The sequence below is a fragment of the Branchiostoma lanceolatum genome, chromosome 19, assembly GCF_035083965.1.
Source record: "Branchiostoma lanceolatum isolate klBraLanc5 chromosome 19, klBraLanc5.hap2, whole genome shotgun sequence".
NCBI classification, from domain to species: Eukaryota; Metazoa; Chordata; class Leptocardii; order Amphioxiformes; family Branchiostomatidae; genus Branchiostoma; species Branchiostoma lanceolatum.
In genome coordinates, this window is record NC_089740.1 from 13,548,563 (window position 1) to 13,571,459 (window position 22,897).

General features: G+C 42.4%; 2 protein-coding genes across 2 annotated transcripts in view; both read right to left on the minus strand.

Annotated features, from left to right (window-relative positions):
- Positions 1-14,690, minus strand: part of LOC136425157 (zinc finger protein 436-like) — a 27,985-nt gene extending 13,295 nt beyond the window's left edge. The window contains exon 1 of the mRNA XM_066413954.1: positions 13,637-14,690. Coding sequence (XP_066270051.1) covers positions 13,637-14,690 — 1,054 coding nt within the window. The remainder of the gene's footprint in view (positions 1-13,636) is intronic.
- On the minus strand, positions 14,066-19,549 carry LOC136425349 (zinc finger protein 850-like). Its single transcript, XM_066414197.1, has 3 exons — positions 19,274-19,549; positions 15,147-17,767; positions 14,066-14,729 (listed from the first exon to the last, which is right to left on the minus strand). Exons 1-2 carry the CDS (start codon positions 19,364-19,366, stop codon positions 15,416-15,418), a joined length of 2,445 nt encoding a protein of 814 aa, XP_066270294.1. The 5' UTR covers positions 19,367-19,549; the 3' UTR covers positions 14,066-14,729; positions 15,147-15,415.
- Between the last annotated feature and the right edge of the window lie 3,348 nt (positions 19,550-22,897).

The window sequence follows — 22,897 nt, forward strand, 5'->3', positions numbered from 1 at the left end:
AGAAGGGAAAAGACTGATTTAGTGAACAATAATGGGTAAGCCTAGCACAATCTTCATCATATACCTCTGTCAGTATAAATACATGTTAGCATAGCGTTAAACAGGCGGAGAAAAACTTACAGACCATGCATTTTCCTTCTTAGAAGAGCTGATATTTCATCCTATGCGTTAAACATTTGGCTCTGTCCGCATGGTTTTAACTTTTAAGATAAATTAAGTTTTGAACAAATTGGACGATAATTTTTCATGTTACGTTACCTCTGTTCCACAAGACCAAGAAGCTGTGTAGTACTAAGGCCACACCAATTTTATTTGTTAAGCAGCTTCTTGGATTTTTTCAAAAATAAATAGTCTGGGGTAAAGATAAGGGTTTACATAATATAAAGAACAAGTTATTCATGTCTGAAAACAAAAAACACCCACTGCAGTTCCAAACAAGCCGCTAGAGGGCCCAGACTTACACAACTTACTTCCTGTGGCATGAACTATCTACCACACAAAAATCATGACCTTAGCACTTTCAGAAAATATGCCCCCAAATTTTGAAGCTCCGCTGCAGTACCTTAGGTACCCACTAGAAGGCCCATTATCGAACTTGACCTTCCTTTCAGTGAACCCTACCCATACACTAAATATCATGCAGAACCCTCAACAGCTTCTCGAGTTATGTTGTCCACATACAAATACACATCCACACAAAGCCCGCTGCAGTACCAACGGAAATGCCAGGGGAACCATTTTGGAACTTGACCTCCGTACACACAACTTCTACACATCTACATGTACAAAAAATCATGAAGATCCATCAACGTTTCCGTCACTTTTTTTGCCTACTTTTTTACCGCTGCAGTACTGTTGAAAAACGCAAGGTGAACCATTTTCGAACTTGACATTCCTTTGCACAACCACCAGTTTTCTTGAGTTATGCTCCTGACATACATTCAGACCCACCCAACAGATTTTTCAACCGAAAACATAATCTTCTCCGAGTACAAGTACTCAGCTTAGTATGGCTCATTTTATGCAATGCACCCCCTTCTTTGATCTATTGTCATAATTTCAGTAACAATTCCTTTCTGCCATGTAATATACATGTATGGATTGATATTGAGAAATAGTTTTAATGAATGAAAAATTATAACTTATGATCAATGTGATCACACTTTTTAGGTATGTGCAGGGTTTATAATCTATTTTGGTGGCTATTGAGTTTTACAACTGAACAGATAGTAAAATTGTGAGTTTAAATTTAATTGTGAATGGGAATTGTGACCCAATTTTTTTTTTTTCAAAATGGGAAAAACAGGGCAGGCTATTCAGAGAAGCAACAAATTTTGGACAGTTACTGTTCATTTTTCTTTTTAGAAGAGCTTGATATATTTCTTCCAATGGGTTAAATATGTCTTGAATAAACTGGATGCTAATTGGTCATGTTACGTTACCTCTGTTCCACATTTTATTTGGTGCTTTACTTATTAAGACAAAGAACAGGACAAGTTGATAATATGTCAGGTTTCTTCCCAGATTTCTTTTTAGTTAAAATCTCTTTTAAGAGAAGGTGAAGCAGTTAGACCAATGAGAGAGTGGCTGCATGTCCGACAGATATTTGCATTTCTGTGATTTCAACTCAGGCAGGCAGTGGCAGATTCTTTCAAAGACAGATCCCATAGCCCAGCCACTATCCGGTAGTAAACGTCTGAACAGGGAGCTTAAAGGCAACCAAAGCAATATTAGTTCGAACCCAAAAATGGAAATAAAACAAATGCTGAAATTTTTATGGTAGTAAAGCACATAAGCGTCATAACTTCATACTTTGAGCATTTTTAAACCGCGCAAAAACGTGCCGTTCGATGATTCCCTTAGTTCCGCGAGCCTACAAAAACCTCGGCGACGATTTTCAGTGAGTTCTCACAAATTTTTGCATCATGGACATTGCTTATAATACATTGTGATAGTGTTGTTTGAAATAATCATGTATAGAAATGACTAAATAAATTGACTTTCAAAATCCGATTTTCGGGCCTTAATATTGCTTGAGTTTCCTTAAAAATCATTTATTTGTTCATAGATTAATAAATACAGTGCATCAAAAGCAAGGGAAGCCAAAACATAATGTGGTCCCTTGGTCAAAGATTATTTTTTTGAAAACATTCATTCATCAACGCTTCCATTTTTGCCTCAGTCTCCTTCAATGACCATGAAAAATTGAACAGTCTACCAAGCCGATGTTTTGGTGACTGCCTGTCACCTATCTCAGGGCAATAAATACTGACTGTCCCATTGTTGCTCTTACTGCATGCAGCTTATGGTAGGTGTTGCTACTGCAGTGTGAAGAGTGCAGTCCGAAACGTGTCAGAGTTATAAATGTACCCCAACTACTGTTTCGTACTGGTACTGTTCTGTAAAAATGGATTAGGTACAGGTCGAAAATCCCGGATCATGAAGTACTGGTACTGTACCCGATATAATTTTACACCAAGTATGTACTTATTTTGTGACTGATCTCCAAACCTCATGGCCTTATGCAACACCAAACGTGACCAAAGTGACACCTTGGAACAGCGTATTACTAATATGCTACAGATCATTCAGGCAGGCCAGAAGTTTGGGTAGCAAGGCCAAGGGAGTTTGGCTGTAGGAAACCTAGTTATGTTCTTTGAATAAAGATACTGACAAGTTGAAAACAGTTTATGTATGTTTCGGTCATCAGTGAAGAAGTTCAGAAAAACACATTTCATTTTTCAAATTGTTTAGGTACAGGTACAGGTACCTGTACCTAAACCTCTGTACCGGTACCTGTACCTGATGTTACGTTTAGGTACGCACTGACACTGCGAACAAATTTGCATAATTATAATGTTGCTACCACAGAATTGCCAAACCAAAGGGAGGCCATTCACAAAGTTCAGGCCGGCACACAGCAAATGACCTTTACCCCTCCGGTAGGGACAGTCCATGTCTCAGAAGAGGGGGTTTCCCTATGGGGTGTGTGTGACATTTGTCCTCATAATTTTGGAATAGAATTAATGATGGTCTGAAGCACTACTTATTATCGATTCTTCAATTCTTCACATTTTCTTCTTTGGATTAGCTTGGAAGTGACTTTAGCTTTCTATGACATTAGTAAATTGAGTAGTAAAATTGGGAGTTAAAATTTGTGAATGGGAATAGTGACCCAAATTTTTCTTTCATAAGGCCACACCAATTTTATTTGTTGCTTCTCGGATGTTTTCAGAAAAAATTGGAGCGACAGGGCAGAAAAAAAATAAAAGGAATTTGTATCGTTTATCCATCCATCCATAGATTTCGGCTATGAACAGTGTCCCCTTCCACATTAAGTTTTTCCAAATCCGACACCCTTTAGATATTTGGATTTCGGCTATGAACATTGACCCCTTCCCCATAAAGTTTTTTTCCAAATCCGAGACCCTTTAAATATTTAGAGTTTGGCTATGAACAGTGTCCCCTTCCCCGTAAGATTTTTACAAATCCGAGACCCTTTAAATAGTTAGATTTCGGCTATGAACAGTGTCCCCTTCCCCGTAAGATTTTTACAAATCCGAGACCCTTTACATCCATCCATCCATCCATCCATCCACCCGTCCATCCAGTCTTACCATTCGTTTATCCATCCATCCGGTCTTTACATCCATCCATCCATCCATCCGTCCATCCAGTCTTACCATTCGTTTATCCATCCATCCGGTCTTTACATACATACATACATCCATCCATCCATCCACCCGTCCATCCAGTCTAATACCATTCGTTTATCCATCCATCCGGTCTTTACATCCATCCATCCATCCACCCATCCATCCAGTCTTACCATTCGTTTATCCATCCATCCGGTCTTTACATCCATCCATCCATCCACCCATCCATCCAGTCTTACCATTCGTTTATCCATCCATCTGGTCTTTACATTTACCCTTTAAATATTTCGAGTTTGGCTATGAACAGTGTCCCCTTCCCCATAAAGTTTTCCCAAATCCGAGACCCTTTAGATATTTAGATTTCGGCTATGAACAGTGTCCCCTTCCACATAAAGTTTTCCCAAATCCGAGACCCTTTAGATATTTAGATTTCGGCTATGAACAGTGTCCCCTTCCACATAAAGTTTTCCCAAATCCGAGACCCTTTAGATATTTAGATTTCGGCTATGAACAGTGTCCCCTTCCCCATAAAGTTTTTTCCAAATCCGAGACCCTTTCAATATTTAGATTTTGGCTATGTCCCCTTCCTTATGACTACTTTAATTATTTCAGGAACAAAATTAACTTTTGCCATGTGATATATAGTAGTGATTCAGACCAACACTTGTATAAAACAAATTAAAAACATTCAGGCCACACCGCACTTCCTTCCACCCTCTGCCTACCGCAAGCTGACAATGTATGTCTGTACTATTCCAAATTATCATTATGGACTGTCATCATTCAATGCGCGCTGTGTGTTGGAATTGTTGTTACCTTGTCTGCAGGCCAGGAGTTGCCACCAGGAGGCCGTAAGTTTTTTTTTTCATTGTTGTAAATTTGTAAATTTGTAGATATTGCATAAAAATTTGTAAATTGTAAATATATAAATAATGACAATATGTAAATATCTTTTAACTTTTTAAACTTTTAACTTTTTAAACTTTTAACTCTTCTACTGTCTAGCTATCCTTCTACCTTTCATTTGGGCGGCTGCGACCTTGTAGTACAACAACCTCCAGTCTTCCCTGGGAAACCAGACACCGTATATCGGCGCACCACCGAGCACCGCACACGCACCCAAGCTTTCCCGGCCCACCCTCCCGCTGTCCCCGAAGGCCGACCCCGCCCCAAAGCGGAGATTGGGGTGGGGTCGGTCTTCGGGGGCAGCGGGAGGGTGGGCCGGGAAAGCTTGGGTGCGCGTGCGGTGCTCAGTGGTGCGCCGATATATGGTGTCTGGTCTCCCAGGGTACCTCCAGTCTTACCATTCGTTTATCCATCCATCCATCCATCCATCCACCCGTCCATCCAGTCTTACCATTCGTTTATCCATCCATCCGGTCTTTACATCCATCCATCCATCCATCCATCCATCCATCCACCCGTCCATCCAGTCTTACCATTTGTTTATCCATCCATCCGGTCTTTACATCCATCCATCCATCCATCCATCCACCCGTCCATCCAGTCTTACCATTCGTTTATCCATCCATCCGGTCTTTACATCCATCCATCCATCCATCCATCCACCCGTCCATCCAGTCTTACCATTCGTTTATCCATCCATCCGGTCTTTACATCCATCCATCCATCCACCCGTCCATCCAGTCTTACCATTCGTTTATCCATCCATCCGCTCTTTACATCCATCCATCCATCCATCCATCCACCGGTCCATCCAGTCTTACCATTCGTTTATCCATCCATCCGGTCTTTACATCCATCCATCCATCCATCCGTCCGTCCGTCCATCCAGTCTTACCATTCGTTTATCCATCCATCCGGTCTTTACATCCATCCATCCATCCATCCATCCATCCACCCATCCATCCACCCATCCATCCATCCATCCATCCACCCTTCCATCCATCCATCCATCCATCCAACTACAAGGTCTCCGCCCAAATATGTCTGTCAGGCTCCATGTCTCCCGTGGCGTTCACCGTTGCACGCCCTGCTGTCCACACACGCAAATGACGTCCCCGGAATAGCTTCCATCGATGCAGAAATCCACGTCAAAGTCGTCCAGTCGTGAGAGTCCTCACCACGCCGCGACCCTCGTCTGAACCGTCCGGACCGTCTCACCCAGGAACGGGACTTCACCCCAGGCGGCTGGAAGTTATCGCGATTGGTGAGGCTCGCCCCGTGCCCTGGGATTCCAGCAGAGAGCGGGAACCAATCTCCCAAATGCCCGACGGACTGCCTCCGGACTCGCGAACTGACGGCCGCTCTCTCTCTTGTAGACAAAAGGCATCAAGGCATCATGGCATTTTTTTTTTTTTTTTTAGTATAAATTTGACTTGCTTTTTTACCAAGTTAGGACTAAACTGATTGATTGATTGATGATGACACTTGTCACATTGTAAAAAAAATTTATTAAAACCAAAAAAAATTGAAAAATTAAAAAGCAAAAAAAAAATTGAAAATTTGGAAAAAAAAACAAAAAACAAAAAAAGGGGAGCGTACTGCCTGACCTCCACGTGGTGCTCCCTGGTTAACACTAACTAGGCAGGTACACTGTCATCATCAAACAGTCATCAGAGTAGCCTAGCATGCAAGTTCTGTAACAGTGGGGGTTCAAGTGCCTCCAACAGATAGACGAGTCTAACTGGTCGCGACGTTTTAGTCAAGTGGCTAAGGCGTGCGTGCCTGTGATCTGGGCTGCAGGTTTCGGCGTGGGTTCGTACTCGGAGACTCAGGACGAGTCTGGAAAGAAAAGGGGGAGCAGTGTAACAGTGGGGGTTCAAGCGCCTCCAACTGACCAGTCTAACTGGTCGAGACCTTTTAGTCATTGCTGGAGGCTACATAGATGAGACAGAACATGCTCTGAAAACAAGATTCCTGCAACATAAACGTCCCAGCTCCGTTAACTCTCGCAACATACATTGTACATTTTGTATTCGTATTGTCAATCTCCTAGGCACTCCGTATCTATAGAAGGGGTCAAAATCCTCGATTTGGAACCGTATTTCTTTGCAAGAGAAGTGAAGGAACTAACTTGAACAGAGACGGGGGGCGACACAAGTTATCTGGCACGTATGACCCGCTACTACGGTCAAGTGTCTCTGGGGTCACGTTCCAGGAGTAGACGGGTCCATTCCGTGAACAAGGTTGACGGTCTGAGTTAAGACAAAAATTTGGGTAAGTCCCAATTCATTCTTGTGTTGGACGTCAAGTTTAGTCCTAACTAATGGTAACCAGACCAGCTCCTCTGTATCTCTAGGCACCGTTTCTTTGTATGTATTGTATACCTGGTAAACCACCTCATGGCGTAACACCAGGTTTGTACTGAACAGTACAAGCTGCATATCCGGACAAATTGTATGATCCACACACATCTGGAAGGACCCATTCTCTTTTTTTATAAGAAATTTATTGCACAACAATTGTACATGGTACAATGTATGGCAAGAATTCGTTAACATAACACAAAGTGGAAGTATAGAATAAGATTTAACATCATAATTACAATAAGGGCTAGCATACATTTTCGATATTGTGTTATAATCATTGATTTAATCATTAGTTTCAGTATTTTTATATATTGGTCTTATTTATGAAGGAATTAGAAATTTTTCCATATCAAAGCACAATGATATGTGCATTTAGTTTGTGGATGGTTGATTTTTGATTGAATTTCTTCTACAGAGATTTCTGTCAAATTCTTTTATCACCTTGAAGCTAGTACAAGCTTATATATCAATCATTTATCTCAGAAATCTGTTTTCCCCTACAGCACTGGTGGGAAGTGTGTATCCAGCAGACGATTGGGATTGTTCTCGCCTCGCATTGCCGCGCAATAACATCATCAGAGGACAGGGCCCTGGTGAGGCATGAGTCAGAAGACATTTTGTTTTTTGTTGGGCAGTTGAATATTCACCTTGAAGTTCAGCTAGTAGGTGCCCTTTCGAGTAATGAGGCTGTGCCTAGTTTGGTGCTAGTAGTGGGCATGGTAGTTTCTTATCCACTTCTCTCCTTCCTTCCTTCCTCACTCACTCACTCGCTCACTCACTCACTCACTCACTCACTCACTCACACTCACTCACTCACTCACTCACTCACTCACTCACTCACTCACTCACTCACTCACTTACTTACATGTACATAGCGTAGTAAGAGAACCTGTAGCATGATTGAAATATGTCATGGAGATATGAGGTCTCCAAACTCTTTTTCTGTTTCAGTACTGTTTTATTACTGTTGTGCCAATTGTTTCATTGCTGATTATCTCCATTTTTCATGGAGATATAGTTTTGGGTGTGTCTGTCTGTCTGTGTTTCCGCACTACTCTAGTCAGCATAACTCAAGAACCTCTGGATGGATTTCAATGATATTTGGTATATAGGCAGGTGTTGGGAAGCCCGAATTCAAGGTCGATTTTGGGCCCCCTGGAATGTGACGTTGGTACTGCAGCAGAGCTTCCGTTTTCGTATATTTTGGACCTGGATGTGCTATGGTCTTGATTTTTGGGTGGCAGATAGCTTGTGATGTAATAAAGAAGTAGTGTAGGTTTGGGCTCCCTAGCAGCTTGCTCTGGAACTGCAGTGACATTACTGTGAAAATCTTCTAAGGGATATAACTGAACAAAGGAACAACGGATTTCCATGATATTTTTACTGTTGTACCAAGTGTTTCATTCTGCTGATTTGCTACTGTTTCACTAGTAACTGTTTTCTCATGGTTTCATAACTGTTCTGTTTTCAGTTGTATGAGCTTCACAGAAAGTGAGAGTGTCGCCATCAACTAATTCAAACAGGAGAACCCAAACTGTAAAAACACATTGGCCCCAACATTCTTATCGCCATGGTGATGGGTGTGTGGGTTGGGTGGGTGTGTTGGGTGGATATGTTGGGTGGGCGGTTGTTTTGGGTGGGTGTGTTGGGTGGGCGGGTGTGTCGGGTGGGTTGGGTGTGTGTCGGGGTGTGTGTGTCGAGTGGGTGGGTGTCGGGTGTGTGTGTTCGGTGGGCGGGTGTGTTCGGTGGGTGTGTTGATCCAGAAGCTACATCTCGAATTATACCAGTTGGGAAGAACAATGGACCAGGTCCAAATCAAGGCCAAGCAACTAGTGCAGAATGAGCCTGCATTGCAGAGCATTGTGTTGCAGGAGCTCATCAAACTCAACCGCAGATGGGAGAAGGCCTGTGAGAAGAACATACTTGAATGTTGGGACGCGTTTGGGTGGTGTGGTGGGTTGAATTATTGCAGAATTATTGCAGAATTATTGTCTTCAACGATATGCAGAATACAACTAACATGTAGTGCAGAACAGGCCCACAGCGCGGAGCATTGTGTTGCGGGAGCTCATAAAACTCAACCGCAGATGGGAGAAGGCCTGTGAGAAGAACAGAGTTGAGTGAATGTTGGGCCGTGTTTGCAACACCCTGTGATGTTTTTTTATCTATGCTGTTGCCATGACCTCAGCTTAGCAGCAGAGCTGAATAATGTTCATTATACAGGGCGCTGACGAGTGGCGCTGAGGTGGGCGTTAACTTTACATTTAAAGTTCTGAGAGTCCTTTGTGTTCACAATGTCCAGCGGGAGGCTGTTCCACAGCTTAACTGTAGCAGGGATGAATGTTCTTCTGTGCCAGGAGGAGGATGACTTGACAGGTGTTGGGATGTGGACAGGCGAGTTTCTTTTGTTGAATTAGTGCAGAATACAGCTAGTGCAGAATGGGCCTGCAGCGCAGAGCATTGTGTTGAGGGAGCTCATCAAACTCAACAGAAAATGGGAGAAGGCCTGTCCCGACAAAAACCATGGGCGTAAAACGGGCATGAACGGAGAGGTCCAACAACAGTACCCGACATAACTCTTAGCCCCAGGCCTGTATAGTTAATGCAGAAACTTCATATTTCTTAAGGATTTCCTACAGGAGAAACGGTATGGTAGGTAGTTCTAAGAAAGGTGAAAAAATAATGGAAGATGGGTTATGCTAATGGTACCTAATTTGCAGGTGCACATGCAAATTAGGTACCCAGTAGCGCTACTTAGCATAACCCACATAATGGCCATATTCCATTGTTTCACCTTTCTTAAAACTACCTACCATACAGTATCCCCCATTGACCACCTAAGAAATATGAGTTTTCTGCATTGATTATGCAAATGAGATGAATAAATGTTTGCAACAACCATATTTTGACAAGTGGATTGTTCCATACTCCATGGGGGAGGTGATTAAAAGTAAAATTCAACTTGAGACAGAGTCATGTTTCCTTCAGTGTCTTCTTTCACACTTTACATTTCCACTCCTTGCTACCGTCCTTTTTCATATCTTTGTTATTACCACCATTATTATCATTTTTTTGTTATTATTGTTATTATTGTCATTTCTTGAATGTATTGTGATATCAGTGATGATTCTTTATTTGTTTTTAAACGTATTCTGAAGGTGTTGGCCTTGTAAAGGATGCATCGATCCTGTTGCCAATACCTCCCAGATTTCATTCTGTGAAGTTTAATAAATAAACTCTCTCTACTAAGGTATTCCGATCCGAAGAATACTGAGTCAGGCAAGATTTGTATATTGACGACATGTTTCATCTTTGAAGAGTCATCTTTTCAAGAACTTCTCAACGAAAATCAAACATCTGTATTTAGGAGTCTAAACATGACAAACCTGTGCTAAGAGCGGCCCCTAGCAGCGACTACCAGAAATGCACACTGACTGTATTTTAAGATGTTTCATTTCCACAGATACCTCTGGCCACCTTGAATAGGTAACATCTTTTGGCAAAGTACCAAGAATCTGTTTATGTCAGTAAAGAATCCGTTTATGTCAATAAAATGTTATCACACACACTACCGCGTTAAAGTTATTTTGAAAGTTAGGCTAGGGGGGCAGCTGGAAGTGCCTAGAATCGGTTCGTTGATAGAATGTAAGTGTGAAGGGCGTCAGAAAGACTTTTGTTTTAAGTACATGTTTGGACATTAGAACAAGCAATGTATAAGTATATGACATGTGATATTTCGATATGCTGCTCTATCCCATATGATTGTGTGTAATCAAACTCATTTGTATGCACTTCTTCGTTTGTATGTATGTATGTAGTAGACCTTTTGAAAGTCGCTGTGCTTTTGTTGTGTCAATAAAGATTTCATTTTTGTAATATTGTCTGGAGAACCCCGGAGGAGAATGTTGGTGGAAAGGGGTCGTTCAACCAGGCGATAAACAGTTGTGACAAGTGTGTCTCAATAGTAGTCAACTGTTTATTAGTATCTTTTACTTTGTCTAATAGCAGTCCACTGCTTTTACTTTGTTTAATACTTCTAGTTTACTCTACATTCATATTCATGTATGACTTATCAAGTTATGGTAAATTCTTTATTATATTGTTCTCATGACCTCTATATTGTTTCATTTTGTTTATCATCCAAATTGTTTCCCTTGTATAACTGATCAACTAAAAATGTTATGGCCTGCCCTGCACTGTTTTATTATCTTTGTATTTCTTTCTTATGTATGTATGTATATTTTTAAGTGCGAAATGAATAAACGATAAAGTGTTTGTCGTGCCACTGCGTGCAGAGGGCAATGAAGGAAGAATACTTGGTGTGCTACTGTCTCGGATGTCGCGCCACCACAGGTACATTTCCGTGAGGTAAGGTTGAACTTGGCCAACATGGAGTTAAGCTAGCACCAGCCAAGACGCATTCTAGTGGTAAGAATGTTGCTGCGGCGGTCACAATAAGGTAAAACCAGGGACTGACCTGTCCTGTGTGAGGTAGCAGGGAGATGGTTAAACGAGGGACTGACCTGTCCTATGTGAGTTAGCAGGGAGATGGTTAAACCTGGGACTGACCTGTCCTATGTTAGGTAGCAGGGAGAGGGTTAAACCAGGGACTGACCTGTCTTATGTTAGGTAGCAGGGAGAGGGTTAAACCAGGGACTGACCTGTCCTATGTGAGGTAGCAGGGAGATGGTTAAACCAGGGACTGACCTGTCCTATGTGAGGTAGCAGGGAGAGGGTTAACCCTGGGACTGACCTGTCCTATGTGAGGTAGCAGGGAGAGGGTTAAACCAAGGAATGACCTGTCCTGTGTGAGGTAGCAGGGAGAGGGTTAAACCAGGGGCTGACCTGTCCTATGTGAGTTAGCAGGGAGAGGGTTAAACCTGGGACTGACCTGTCCTATGTTAGGTAGCAGGGAGAGGGTTAAACCAGGGACTGACCTGTCTTATGTTAGGTAGCAGGGAGAGGGTTAAACCTGGGACTGACCTGTCCTATGTGAGGTAGCAGGGAGAGGGTTAAACCTGGGACTGACCTGTCCTATGTGAGGTAGCAGGGAGATGGTTAAACCAGGGACTGACCTGTCCTATGTGAGGTAGCAGGGAGAGGGTTAATCCTGGGACTGACCTGTCCTATGTGAGGTAGCAGGGAGAGGGTTAAACCTGGGACTGACCTGTCTTATGTTAGATAGTTAAATCTTCATGATTTTTGGTAGGTTTGTAGTGGTTGTACAAAGGAAAGTCAAGTTCAACAATCATTTACCTGGCGTTTTTCAACAGTACTGCAGCAGAATTTTGTGTTTGTATGTAGGCATTTGCATATTAACTGACGTCTCATGGTTCGAAAAATCCTGTATTTTTCTCACCAGTTTGTGAAGAAAACATTGTCAAAGAAAAACAGCCCAGATACATGTAGGTGTAACAAAGTTATGTAATCAATACCATACGTAACTTTACTAGGCAACTTTACTAGCTGAATTAGCTTTGATAGTGGTGTGTCTAGAAATATGACTTATTCATGTAATTGTGGTGTCTATTTGGTAGTATGAGAAAACAGTATCGACCGGGGCTCAGTAGAACTGTACAGGTAATTTGTATATTGACAGCCAATGTCTGAGACATTCTACCAGTGAGCATGGCAGGCCAGTGTTGTCATTGCTTCATATTCTTGGTTAGGTACTACAAAGTTGACTTGTTTATGTGCAACTATACTTTGATTCCTTTTCTACATTTCAAACGTGTGCTGAAGTAACTTCAATACTTGGTTAACTGTCTTAGCCAGCAAGCCACGCATTCAGAAGCAGACTGGGGTCTGGGAGTTTATTGGGTGGTTATATTATATAGTCCAGCCATACTCTTTAATATAATAATAACAATAAGTTTATTGCAAATTCATGCAGCATAGGCTAATTGCAAGTTGACAACAATGACGAAGTGCAAACATAAAGTAAAACGTAAGGCATACACGTGATACAAGATTAAACTATTTTGCTAGTCTTACAACATGTGCCTGTATCTACATTACTAATGCATGGTTTGATTTCTTCTTTGAAAGCAGTGGAAAATAAAAAGTCCCACACTTTCGATGATGAGTAGGTTGGATAATTTCAAAAGGAATATGAGTTTCTGTATTTCTTAATCTAGAAAAGCTTTTAGAGATTTCGGAAACTTTCGTGAATATATATATCTCTATGCAATATCAGCAGGCGACAAAAAAAAAATGAGGCTAGGATTGGCATATATTTTTTAGGGATGGTCAAATAACCAGAATCACCGTCACCCCCCCTCTCACTGGACCCGCGGCACGCTGGCGGCGTCACTGCAACCGATCGAATTGACAAAGCACTCAACAAATTTCATCAACAAAAAACAAATCTTTTAAGCTTTGTGTGTTTTGTTGTCTTTTTGGCCATACTTGTACGTTTTGAATGATATTCCCATTATAAAGTCGAGGGTAGCACAAATCCAGTTTAGGACACAGCAACGCCGCCAGCGTGCCGCGGGTCCAGTGAGAGGAGGGCTTTTAGACATTATGTCTGCAACGTTGATTAACGCCAAAAATAATTACTCAAGCAACTGGATAAGATTTTGAAACGCCCCACCAACGTTGATTAAATCCATATATAAAGATTAAAAGACAGCTAGGAAGCTGCATGAATTTTCATAATATGTACTGTTAAGTGAGTCCCAGAAGCTGCTCTGTATCCACACTCACAAACATAGGGATAATCCTCGGGGTACAAGTGTTTTAGTAGATGTTGGTCCAAACTGGCTTTTGTTTTGGCAGAATAGTCACATTGGTCACATTTGTAGGGTTTTTCTCCAGTGTGCTTTGTTAGACGTACATGTCGGGCCAAATTGGATTTCGTTGCTGCAGAATAGTCACACTGGTCACACTTAAACGGTTTTTCTCCTGTGTGGGTTCTCATATGTCGAGTTAAGTCAAACTTAAGAGCTGTCCTGTACCCGCACTCCCTACACATGTAGGGTTTTCCACCTCTATGTTTTATTAGATGTTCGTCCAAAGCAGGTTTCCGCATGGTAGAATAGTCACACTGGTCACATTTGTAGGGTTTATCTCCTGTGTGGGTTCTCATATGTTGGAATAAGCTAGACTTGTGGGCTGTCCTGAACCCACAGGGTTTCTCACCAGTGTGTTTTGTTAGATGTTCATCCAAAGTGAATTTCTGCGCTGCAGAATAGTCACACTGGTCACATTTGTACGGCCTCTCTCCAGTGTGGGTTCTGAAATGTCGGATTAAGTGAGACTTTTTAGTTGTGCTGTACCCACACTCCCCACACTTGTGGAGTCCACCAGCGAGTTTTGCATGCTTGTGTAAAGCGGATTCCTGTGCTGCAGTTTGGGCCATCTCGATCCCAGGGTGTTCTATCTCGTTGCTAGGGTGATCCAACTCATTCCCAGGGCGTTTCATCTCGTGGCCAGTGTGTTCCATCTCGTTGTCAGGGTGTTCCATCTCGTTCCCAGGGTGTTCCATCTCGTTCCCAGGGTGTTCTATCTCGTTCCCAAGGTGATCCATCTCGTTCCCAGGGTGTTCTATCTCGTTCCCAGGGTGTTCCATCTCGTTCCCAGGGTGTTCCATCTCGTTCCCAGGGTGTTCCATCTCGTTCCCAGGGTAATCCATCTCATTCCCAGGGTGTTCCATCTTGATCTCAGGGTGTTCCATCTCGTTCCCAGGGTGTTCCCTCTCGTTCCCAGGGTGATCCGTCTCGGTCCCAGATTGATCCATCTCGTTCCCAGGGTGATCCATCTCGTTCCCAGGGTGTTCCATTTCAACACTATGCGAAGCCTTGAGGAACAAACAAATGGAAAAAAATATTTAGTATCTTTGATTTTTCAAATTCTTTAAAATAATAAGTGAATCTGCTTTCTCTTATCTACAGTGGTGTGACCTGTTCCTGTGAGATACCTGCTTAACCCTAACCCAACACCTACAAGTGAATTGTGTCCTTAGCATAGCCCTAACCAAACACATAGATCAAGTTGTAACTGAGCAAATCTGGGTTAAAACTAGGGTAGACTGTAAGGTTTGATCAAATCTAGATGGGATCTAGGGAAGGGTTTGGGCAAATCTGGATTTGGTCTGTCCAAACTCTCTTGTGGGTTAGAGAGACAAAAGATGCATGACAAAGTAGAAAGCCTGTCAAAAACACCTCAAAACATGTCAAAAACCACTCCTCTGCTTGGACTTGGAGAGTAAAGTTACCTGAGGATCTGAGAGAAGGGTGAAGAGTGGACGCACTGGCTGCAAAACGGTATCTTGGACGTTCCAAAACGACGCCTCTGAAGAAGTCACTGAATTATGGATTTTCTTATGTAATGTTAAGTCAGACGTTGAAGCTGCCCTGTATCCACACTCATCACACGTGCAGGGATAATCATTGGGGTCCATGTGTGTTAGTAGATGTTGGTCCAAAGTGGGCTTTTCTGTTGCAAAATAGTCACATTTGTAAGGTTTTTCTTCTGTGTGGGTTCTTATATATGTTTGGATAAGTCAGACTTCTGGACTGTGCTGTACTCACACTCCCCATACATGTAGGGTTTCTCACCAGTGTGTTTTGTTACATGGTGTTGGTCCAAAGTGGATTTCTCCGCAGCAGAATAGTCACACTGGTCATATTTGTACGGCCTTTCTCCTGTGTGTGTTCTCAAATTAATGGATAAGTCAGACTTATGACTTGTGCTGTATCCACACTTGTACAGTTTCTCTGCAGCGTGTTTTGCTAGATGATGTTGGTCCAAATTGTATTTTATTGCTGCAGAATAGTCACACTGATCACACTTGTAAGCTTTTTCACCTGTGTGGGTTCTCATATGTTCGAATAATTCAGACTTGTGGGCTGCCCTGTATCCACACTCCCCACATATGTAGGGTTTCTCTCCAGTGTGGTTTGTTACATGTTGGTCCAAAGTGAATTTCTCTACCGCAGAATAGTCACACTGGTAGGGTTTCTCTCCTGTGTGGGTTCTCATGTGTTCGGGTAAGTTAGCTCTGTGACTAGTGTCAGTTATTCTATATCCACTCTCTCTGGTGTGTCTTTTTTCATGGTCGTCCAAAGTGGATTTCACGGCAGCAGAATAGTCACACTTGTCACATTTGTACGGTCTTTCTCCTGTGTGGGTTCTCAAATGTCTGGATAAGTGGGCCTTTATAGTTGTGCTGTACCCACACTCCCCACACATGTAGGGTTTCTCACCAGAGTGTTTTGCTTGATGATGTTGGTTCAAATTGGATTTTATTGCTGCAGAGTAGTCACACTGGTCGCACTTGTATGGTCTCTCTCCTGTATGGGTTCTCATATGTTTGGATAAGTCAGACTTTTGAGTTGTGCTGTATCCACACTCGCCACATATGTAGGGTTTCTCTCCAGAGTGTTTTGCTTGATGGTGTTGGTTCAAATTGGACTTTACTGCTGCAGAATAATCACACTGGTCACAGTTGTAAGGTTTTTTTCCTGTATGGGTTCTCATATGTTTGGATAACTCAGACTTTTGAGTTGTCCTGTATCCACACTCCCCACACATGTAGGGCTTCTCTCCAGTGTGTTTTGTTTTATGTTGGTCCAAAGAGAATTTCTCTGCCGCAGAATAGTCACACTGGTAGGGTTTTTCTCCTGTGTGAGTTTTCATGTGCCTGGATAAGCTAGACTTTCGAGCTGTCCTGTATCCACACTCCCCAGACATGTTGGGTTTCTCACCAGAGTGTTTTGCTTGATGGTGTTGGTTCAAATGTCTGGATAAGTGGGCCTTTATAGTTGTGCTGTACCCACACTCCCCACACATGTAGGGTTTCTCTCCAGTGTGGTTTGTTATATGTTGGTCCAAAGTGAATTTCTCTGCCGCAGAATAGTCACACTGGTAGGGTTTCTCTCCTGTGTGGGTTCTCATGTGTTCGGGTAAGTTAGCTCTGTGACTAGTGTCAGTTATTCTATATCCACTCTCTCTGGTGTGTCTTTTTTGATGGTCGTCCAAAGTGGATTTCACGGCAGCAGAATAGTCACACTTGTCACATTTGTACGGTCTTTCTCCTGTGTGGGTTCTCAAATGTCTGGATAAGTGGGCCTTTATAGTTGTGCTGTATCCACACTCCCCACACATGTAGGGTTTCTCACCAGAGTGTTTTGCTTGATGATGTTGGTTCAAATTGGATTTAATTGCTGCAGAGTAGTCACACTGGTCGCACTTGTAAGGTTTTTCCCCTGTGTGGATTCTCATATGTTTGGATAAGACAGACTTGTAAGCTGTCCTGTACCCACACTCCCCACACATGTAGGGATTCTCTCCAGAGTGTTTTGCTTGATGATGTTGGTCCAAAGTAGATTTCACTGCAGCAGAATAGTCACACTGGTCACATTTGTATGGTCTTTCTCCTGTGTGGGTTCTCAAATGTAACGACAAGTGGGCCTTTCTAGTTGTGCTGTATTCACACTCATCACACTTGTAGGATTTCTCTCTTGAGTGTTTTGCTTGATGATGTTGGACCAAATTGGACTTTACTGCTGCAGAATAGTCACACTGGTCACACTTGTAAGGTTTTTCTCCTGTATGGGTTCTCATATGTTTGGATAAGTCTGACTTGAAGGCTGTCCTGTAGCCACACTCCCCACACATGTAGGGCTTCTCACCAGCGTGTTTTGTCAGATGAGTGTCCAAATTGGATTTCGTTGCAGCAGAATAGTCACACTGGTCACACTTGTAGGGTTTCTCTTCAGAGCATTTTGCATGTTTGTATAAACTGGATTCCTGTGCGGCGGCAGTATGGTTGGTCTCATTCCCAGAGTGTTCCATCTCGTTCCCAGGGTTTTCCATCTTGACACAGTGTGAAGCCTGGAGGATTAAAACAAAATGGGAAGAAAAATTTAATATCTATGATTTGAACAAAAAATTTTAAGGATTTTGAAAATTCATGAATCTGAATTGCTTTACAGTCTACTGGGGTCTAATTTTTACAGTGCCCTGCAAACATACTTTTTCGGCTTTCAAATCGAATATTAGAGGTTCATAACCTTACACTTTTACAGTCCTATACAATGGCCACACCCGGAGCTATTTTTTATCAAGGTCATTAGTAAGAGTGCTAAAAGACAGGCCTTGTCTGTTGTAAAATATAAAAAGTCGCTTTTAGCAGAGTAGGGTTTAATATACACTTGCAAAGCTCGAAATTCTTTTTTTGGAAATAGGTGCACTAGTACTGGTGCACCAAACCAAGAAAATTAGGTGCACCACATAAGATAAAGTTGACTGTCAACAAAACATAAGTTTGAAGCTACTGCCTCTCTTAAGAACTTCAATCTGTAATTCTATCCAGATTTCAAATTTCAACAAGCAATTACATCAAATAAAGTACAACAAATGGTTACATTGCTTTATCTGATACTTACATTTCAAGACTATTCTGTATGCTAGTGTACAAGAGAACCATTACCCTACAGAGTACAAGAATATCTAGGTGCACCAGCTCACATGTAATGAAACAGCATCCTTTGTACACTTACTGGCTCATGCCCCATAGGCCTCAGGAACGTGAATAGGCAGGATGTTACTACATGTATACTTAGTAGCTTAAGAATTCTTGCCCGTAATTGAATGCCAGGAACTTCCTGCTGACTAACATTCCAAACACTGGTATGATCTAAAAAAAGCTACATGACCCACTTTCTATCCTTTGCATTATTGTGGACACATTCCCGTACAATTCTTAGATAGAATTCTTGCCGACTGCACACAATACCATACCATTAGGCTCACCACTAACATTCCAAAGATTCCTGTAGAATTCCTAGAATTCTTGCAAACTGCACACAATACTATACCATTAAGTGTCGGCACCCAGGCGTCACCAAATTAAGTTGCTAAGGGTGGGGGAATTGATGAACAACTATTCACACACACGCTACAAACATTATTTTCAGTATCCAACGTAGATTTTCTAAGAGCCACCAATTTTTGTGAGGGCCTTTTTTTTAAAAGCCCATTTGAACTACTGTACTACTAATAGTACTATACTAGGGGATTGGAAATACATGTAGGTATACTAGTACTAACGTTTGTACTTGTAGTAGTAATAGTAGGTTTTATCAAATCTGGATTGGAGCTAGGGAAGGAACAAAAGCTTATAATATATGGACCTGCCCCACCCCCTCCTACACATGGAACAGCCCAATGGTCCGACTCGACCTGATTCGCCCCCCTCCCTAGCTTTGTTCTAAGCAAGCAGAGAATGGCCCCACGATATTTCTCAGTAAAACGAATTTCTTCACAATAAACAACAGAAATGCACTCATCAACAACGTTATAAGATCCCCCACTAAGACGTAATGTAACGTAAGTTACCTGAGATTGTAGCGAGCCGGCTTCTGGGGAACGCACTGGCTGCAAAACCATGGCGTCCTGGACGGTCCAAAATGAGGCCTCAGAAGAAGTCATTTCTAACGGTCACGATCAGTAGAGTCAGGCTGTTGTAGGTGTCTTCGTAATCCTGATAAGTCTAACAGTCTAGTGAGATACCTCTAAAGATTCTTATAGCACTTCGAAACGAGATCTTTGGTGTGAAAGTTGACCACTTCAAAAATGCATTCGATGCCACAGCTGGCGCAGCGATTGACAATTTCACTTCCGGGTCACAACACATCTAGTTTCCGGGTCATAGCGACCTAAGACCCAAAACAGTGCTTGGGCTTGCATGGCTTGGAGGCACTGTGAATATATTCTTCGGCATTGGAGGGAACAAAGCCATTCAGATATATAAAAGAAATCATATTTTCTCCTGACAACTGAAACTTTACTTAAGTACCCGGTGTATGCTATTGTTAAACGTAAAGTTTTGCACTGCAGTTCAATCTAATCTTGTATGAAGGCGCTTTTACAACATCCATCCCAAAAGATGATGACCGTCGAACTGAGGGATCGCAAAAAAATCATGATCAGGACGTCTATAGCACGCTTGCCGAGAGGATGTGAGGCCGTGCACTTAGCTATCTTGGTTTCTGATTAGCTGTCCGTAAAGTTGGTACAAAATGAACGTAATGAGATATAGTTAGACGTCTATTTGTATTACATTTATTTTATTATCATCATTAATTATTTTATCACATTGTATACAATACATTTGAAAACACTGTGTCGTATATGCAGAATTGACTTGATGTCCACTTCGATTACCAGTAACAGACAAAAAAACAGCAACCCCTAAAACGAGCCCAATCTGCTAGAGGTAAAAGAAGTCAAATGTGGCACAGATACCCAAACTGTTGCTCTTTATGTGGATTTTTTTATCTCCTCTAGCTCAAGAAATGTCCTAGTCTAGTGGCACATACAATAAGCAGCACTTTTCCTTGGTAGAATCAAGGAGGTAGGAAGTGACACTCTCCAAGCAGAGGAGGGGTTCCGTATGGTTTTTGACGTGTTTTTAGGCGTTTTTGTCGGGCTTTCTACGTTGTCATGTTTTTTTTTCTAAATATGTGGGGTTTACAGAAGAAGAAAAAACATGACAAAGTAGAAAGCCCGACAAAAACGCCTAAAACACGTCAAAAACCAGCCGGAACCCCTCCTCTGCTTGGAGAGTAGGATACTATAGAATAAAACTGTACGAAAAAGAAACAACCGCCTCGGCATATCTGCTTGTCGATCATAGTAACAACTTTTAATAACATTTGCCTTGATTACTGCGTTGTAACTGTCTCGGTACATCATTTAATCTTACATAAAAGGTCGCGAAGGACTTCTTCTAACGGCAACGTCAAGTTGAACTTCGTTTGATGGGAGCAATTCAGTCCTTAAGAGGTGATTTAGGGGTCTTAATCCGACTTTAATCAGACAAATCGACATCAGCGGTCACGACCAGAAGCGGCCGTGCGGAGTAATAGCACGTCTGGGAGCAGCGAACAGTCTCCAAGATGGCAAGACAATTTCTTTAATTTTCTAGGAGATGCTGGGAGGACGGATCATGAAGTTCTGTAACTTTGTTGACTCTGAGAAGAAGAAAAAGAAACAAACTTTTGAAGACACACAGTAGAGGGCTGGTTGTGGGGTGGGGTAAGCGTCAGCCTCCATAGCAGGCTTTGAATCGGCTGATTACGGGGTGGCTGATAGTTACGGGCTGGCTGCAAAAAGTGTATTATTTAACCCAAAAAAAGCCGGTTTAAAGCCTGCTATGGATGCTAGGTAAGCGTAGCCTCCTTCGCAGACTTGTTGGGACGTTAACTTTTTTGGGCGGGAGCGCTGATTCGGGACTTTCAACATGCGCTAATACATGTATATATCAGGTTCTCTAGTACAGGGGGAGATCGTTTTGCCGCCGCCTTGACGCCCTCCTCGCCAAGTTGATAAACGTTGGCGGTCCAAGAAGTCTGCGGAGTAGTCTAGGTCAACCCTACACCTTCGTATCATTATATAAGCCGATTCTACTTTTCTTAAAGTAATTTCCACTGCTGTGCCTGTGTTTATTTTAATACTACCCCCTCTATCTTTCACAGGCCGCGTCTCTCTCTCTCCCTCTCTCTCTCTCTCTCTCTCTCTCTCTCTCTCTTCCCCTCTCTCGGCTCTCTCTCCCTTCTCTCTCTCCCCTCTCTCCCTTCTCTCTCTCCCCCTCTCTCATCGCTTCTCCGTTAATCTCTGTATATATCTATCTATCTCATTCTGTACTATGTTGAAGATTTCTGACAGCAACAGGATGCTCTTTTCGGTTGTTTTGACGATAGAGGTTTTCCGTTTTTTTCTCTTGTCTTCAGAGGATGCCATCTTTAAATCCAAGGTTGTCTACCTTACCTAAATTGTAGAGTTCTAGTCCGTGGTAGTTGAATCGTGTTACGGTTTAACGGAATCAAGTATCTCTTACAGTCTTGGCGTATTTTTAACGATTTTGTTATTTTTCACTAGAGATCTATTATTAGATTTGTGTGTTTTCAAGGGTCTATAGTTAGTTCTTTGTCATTTGAAAACAGTTCGCTAGAGTTCGCGGCAGTTGAATAGTGTGTACGATCTCTTACGGAATCAAGAATCTCTTGGCGTGTTTTTCACCATTTTGTTGTTTTTTCAGTTGTGTTTTTCACTCTCTTTTTAGACCTATGTCATATGAAAACAAAGCTAGAGTCCGTGGCAGTTGAATAGTGTTTATGATTTCTAAAGGAATCGAGAGTCACTTGGCGTGTTTTTGTGCGCAGTTTTGGCGGGTCTGAGTATCATGAGTGGGCCCTTGTCTGGGTCGGCAGACATCTTCAGTGGCGCATGAGTCAACATATCAATTACTCTTTTGACAAGGTTACAGTGGAAATAACACGGGGCAATTCACGTTTTAACGATGGAAATGTGTCTAGATTCAGTCGATCTCGACGTAAAGCCCCAAAATAGCCCGGTGGCTGTAGCCCTAGCCTCCACCAGGCCCTCCTACGGGCGTATGGATCATAAACTTCGGCAGAAAAAGGAATAATTAGCCAGCAGGGTCAAGTGTAGATCACATTTCGCCTTCAAATAAAACCCTAGCAAATTTTCTCCCTATAGCCGGCGTAGTTAGTCTGGTAGAGACTAGGGTGCCCCACGGGGCTACGAAGGGGTCACGCAGCCCGTAAACTACCCGGCGGGGGCCCCTGTATCCAACTGTGACCGTAGCATAAGCCGAGCACACCGGGTCTTCCCTACTCTTCTTAAGGAGTGTGTTGGGTTCTTAAACGTGCAATTTTTTGACGTCTGAGTCACGGGAGTACACGGAAACAATGGCTTTACCTCCCTTCGATTCCGAAGGACGAACCATTTTGTGCAATCGACACTAACAAAGGCAATTTTAAGGTCGCTTGGGCGACGGACACGATCTTCAACAGAGATACTAGCAGTAATCATACGGAAGGCGCCGATGACTGTTTAGATAACATTTCTGATGCACAACAACAAAACATGAAACACTGAGCCGGACTGTCAGACACTGGTGCGTCGTCTGATTCTGACGTCACGTCGCTAGATCGT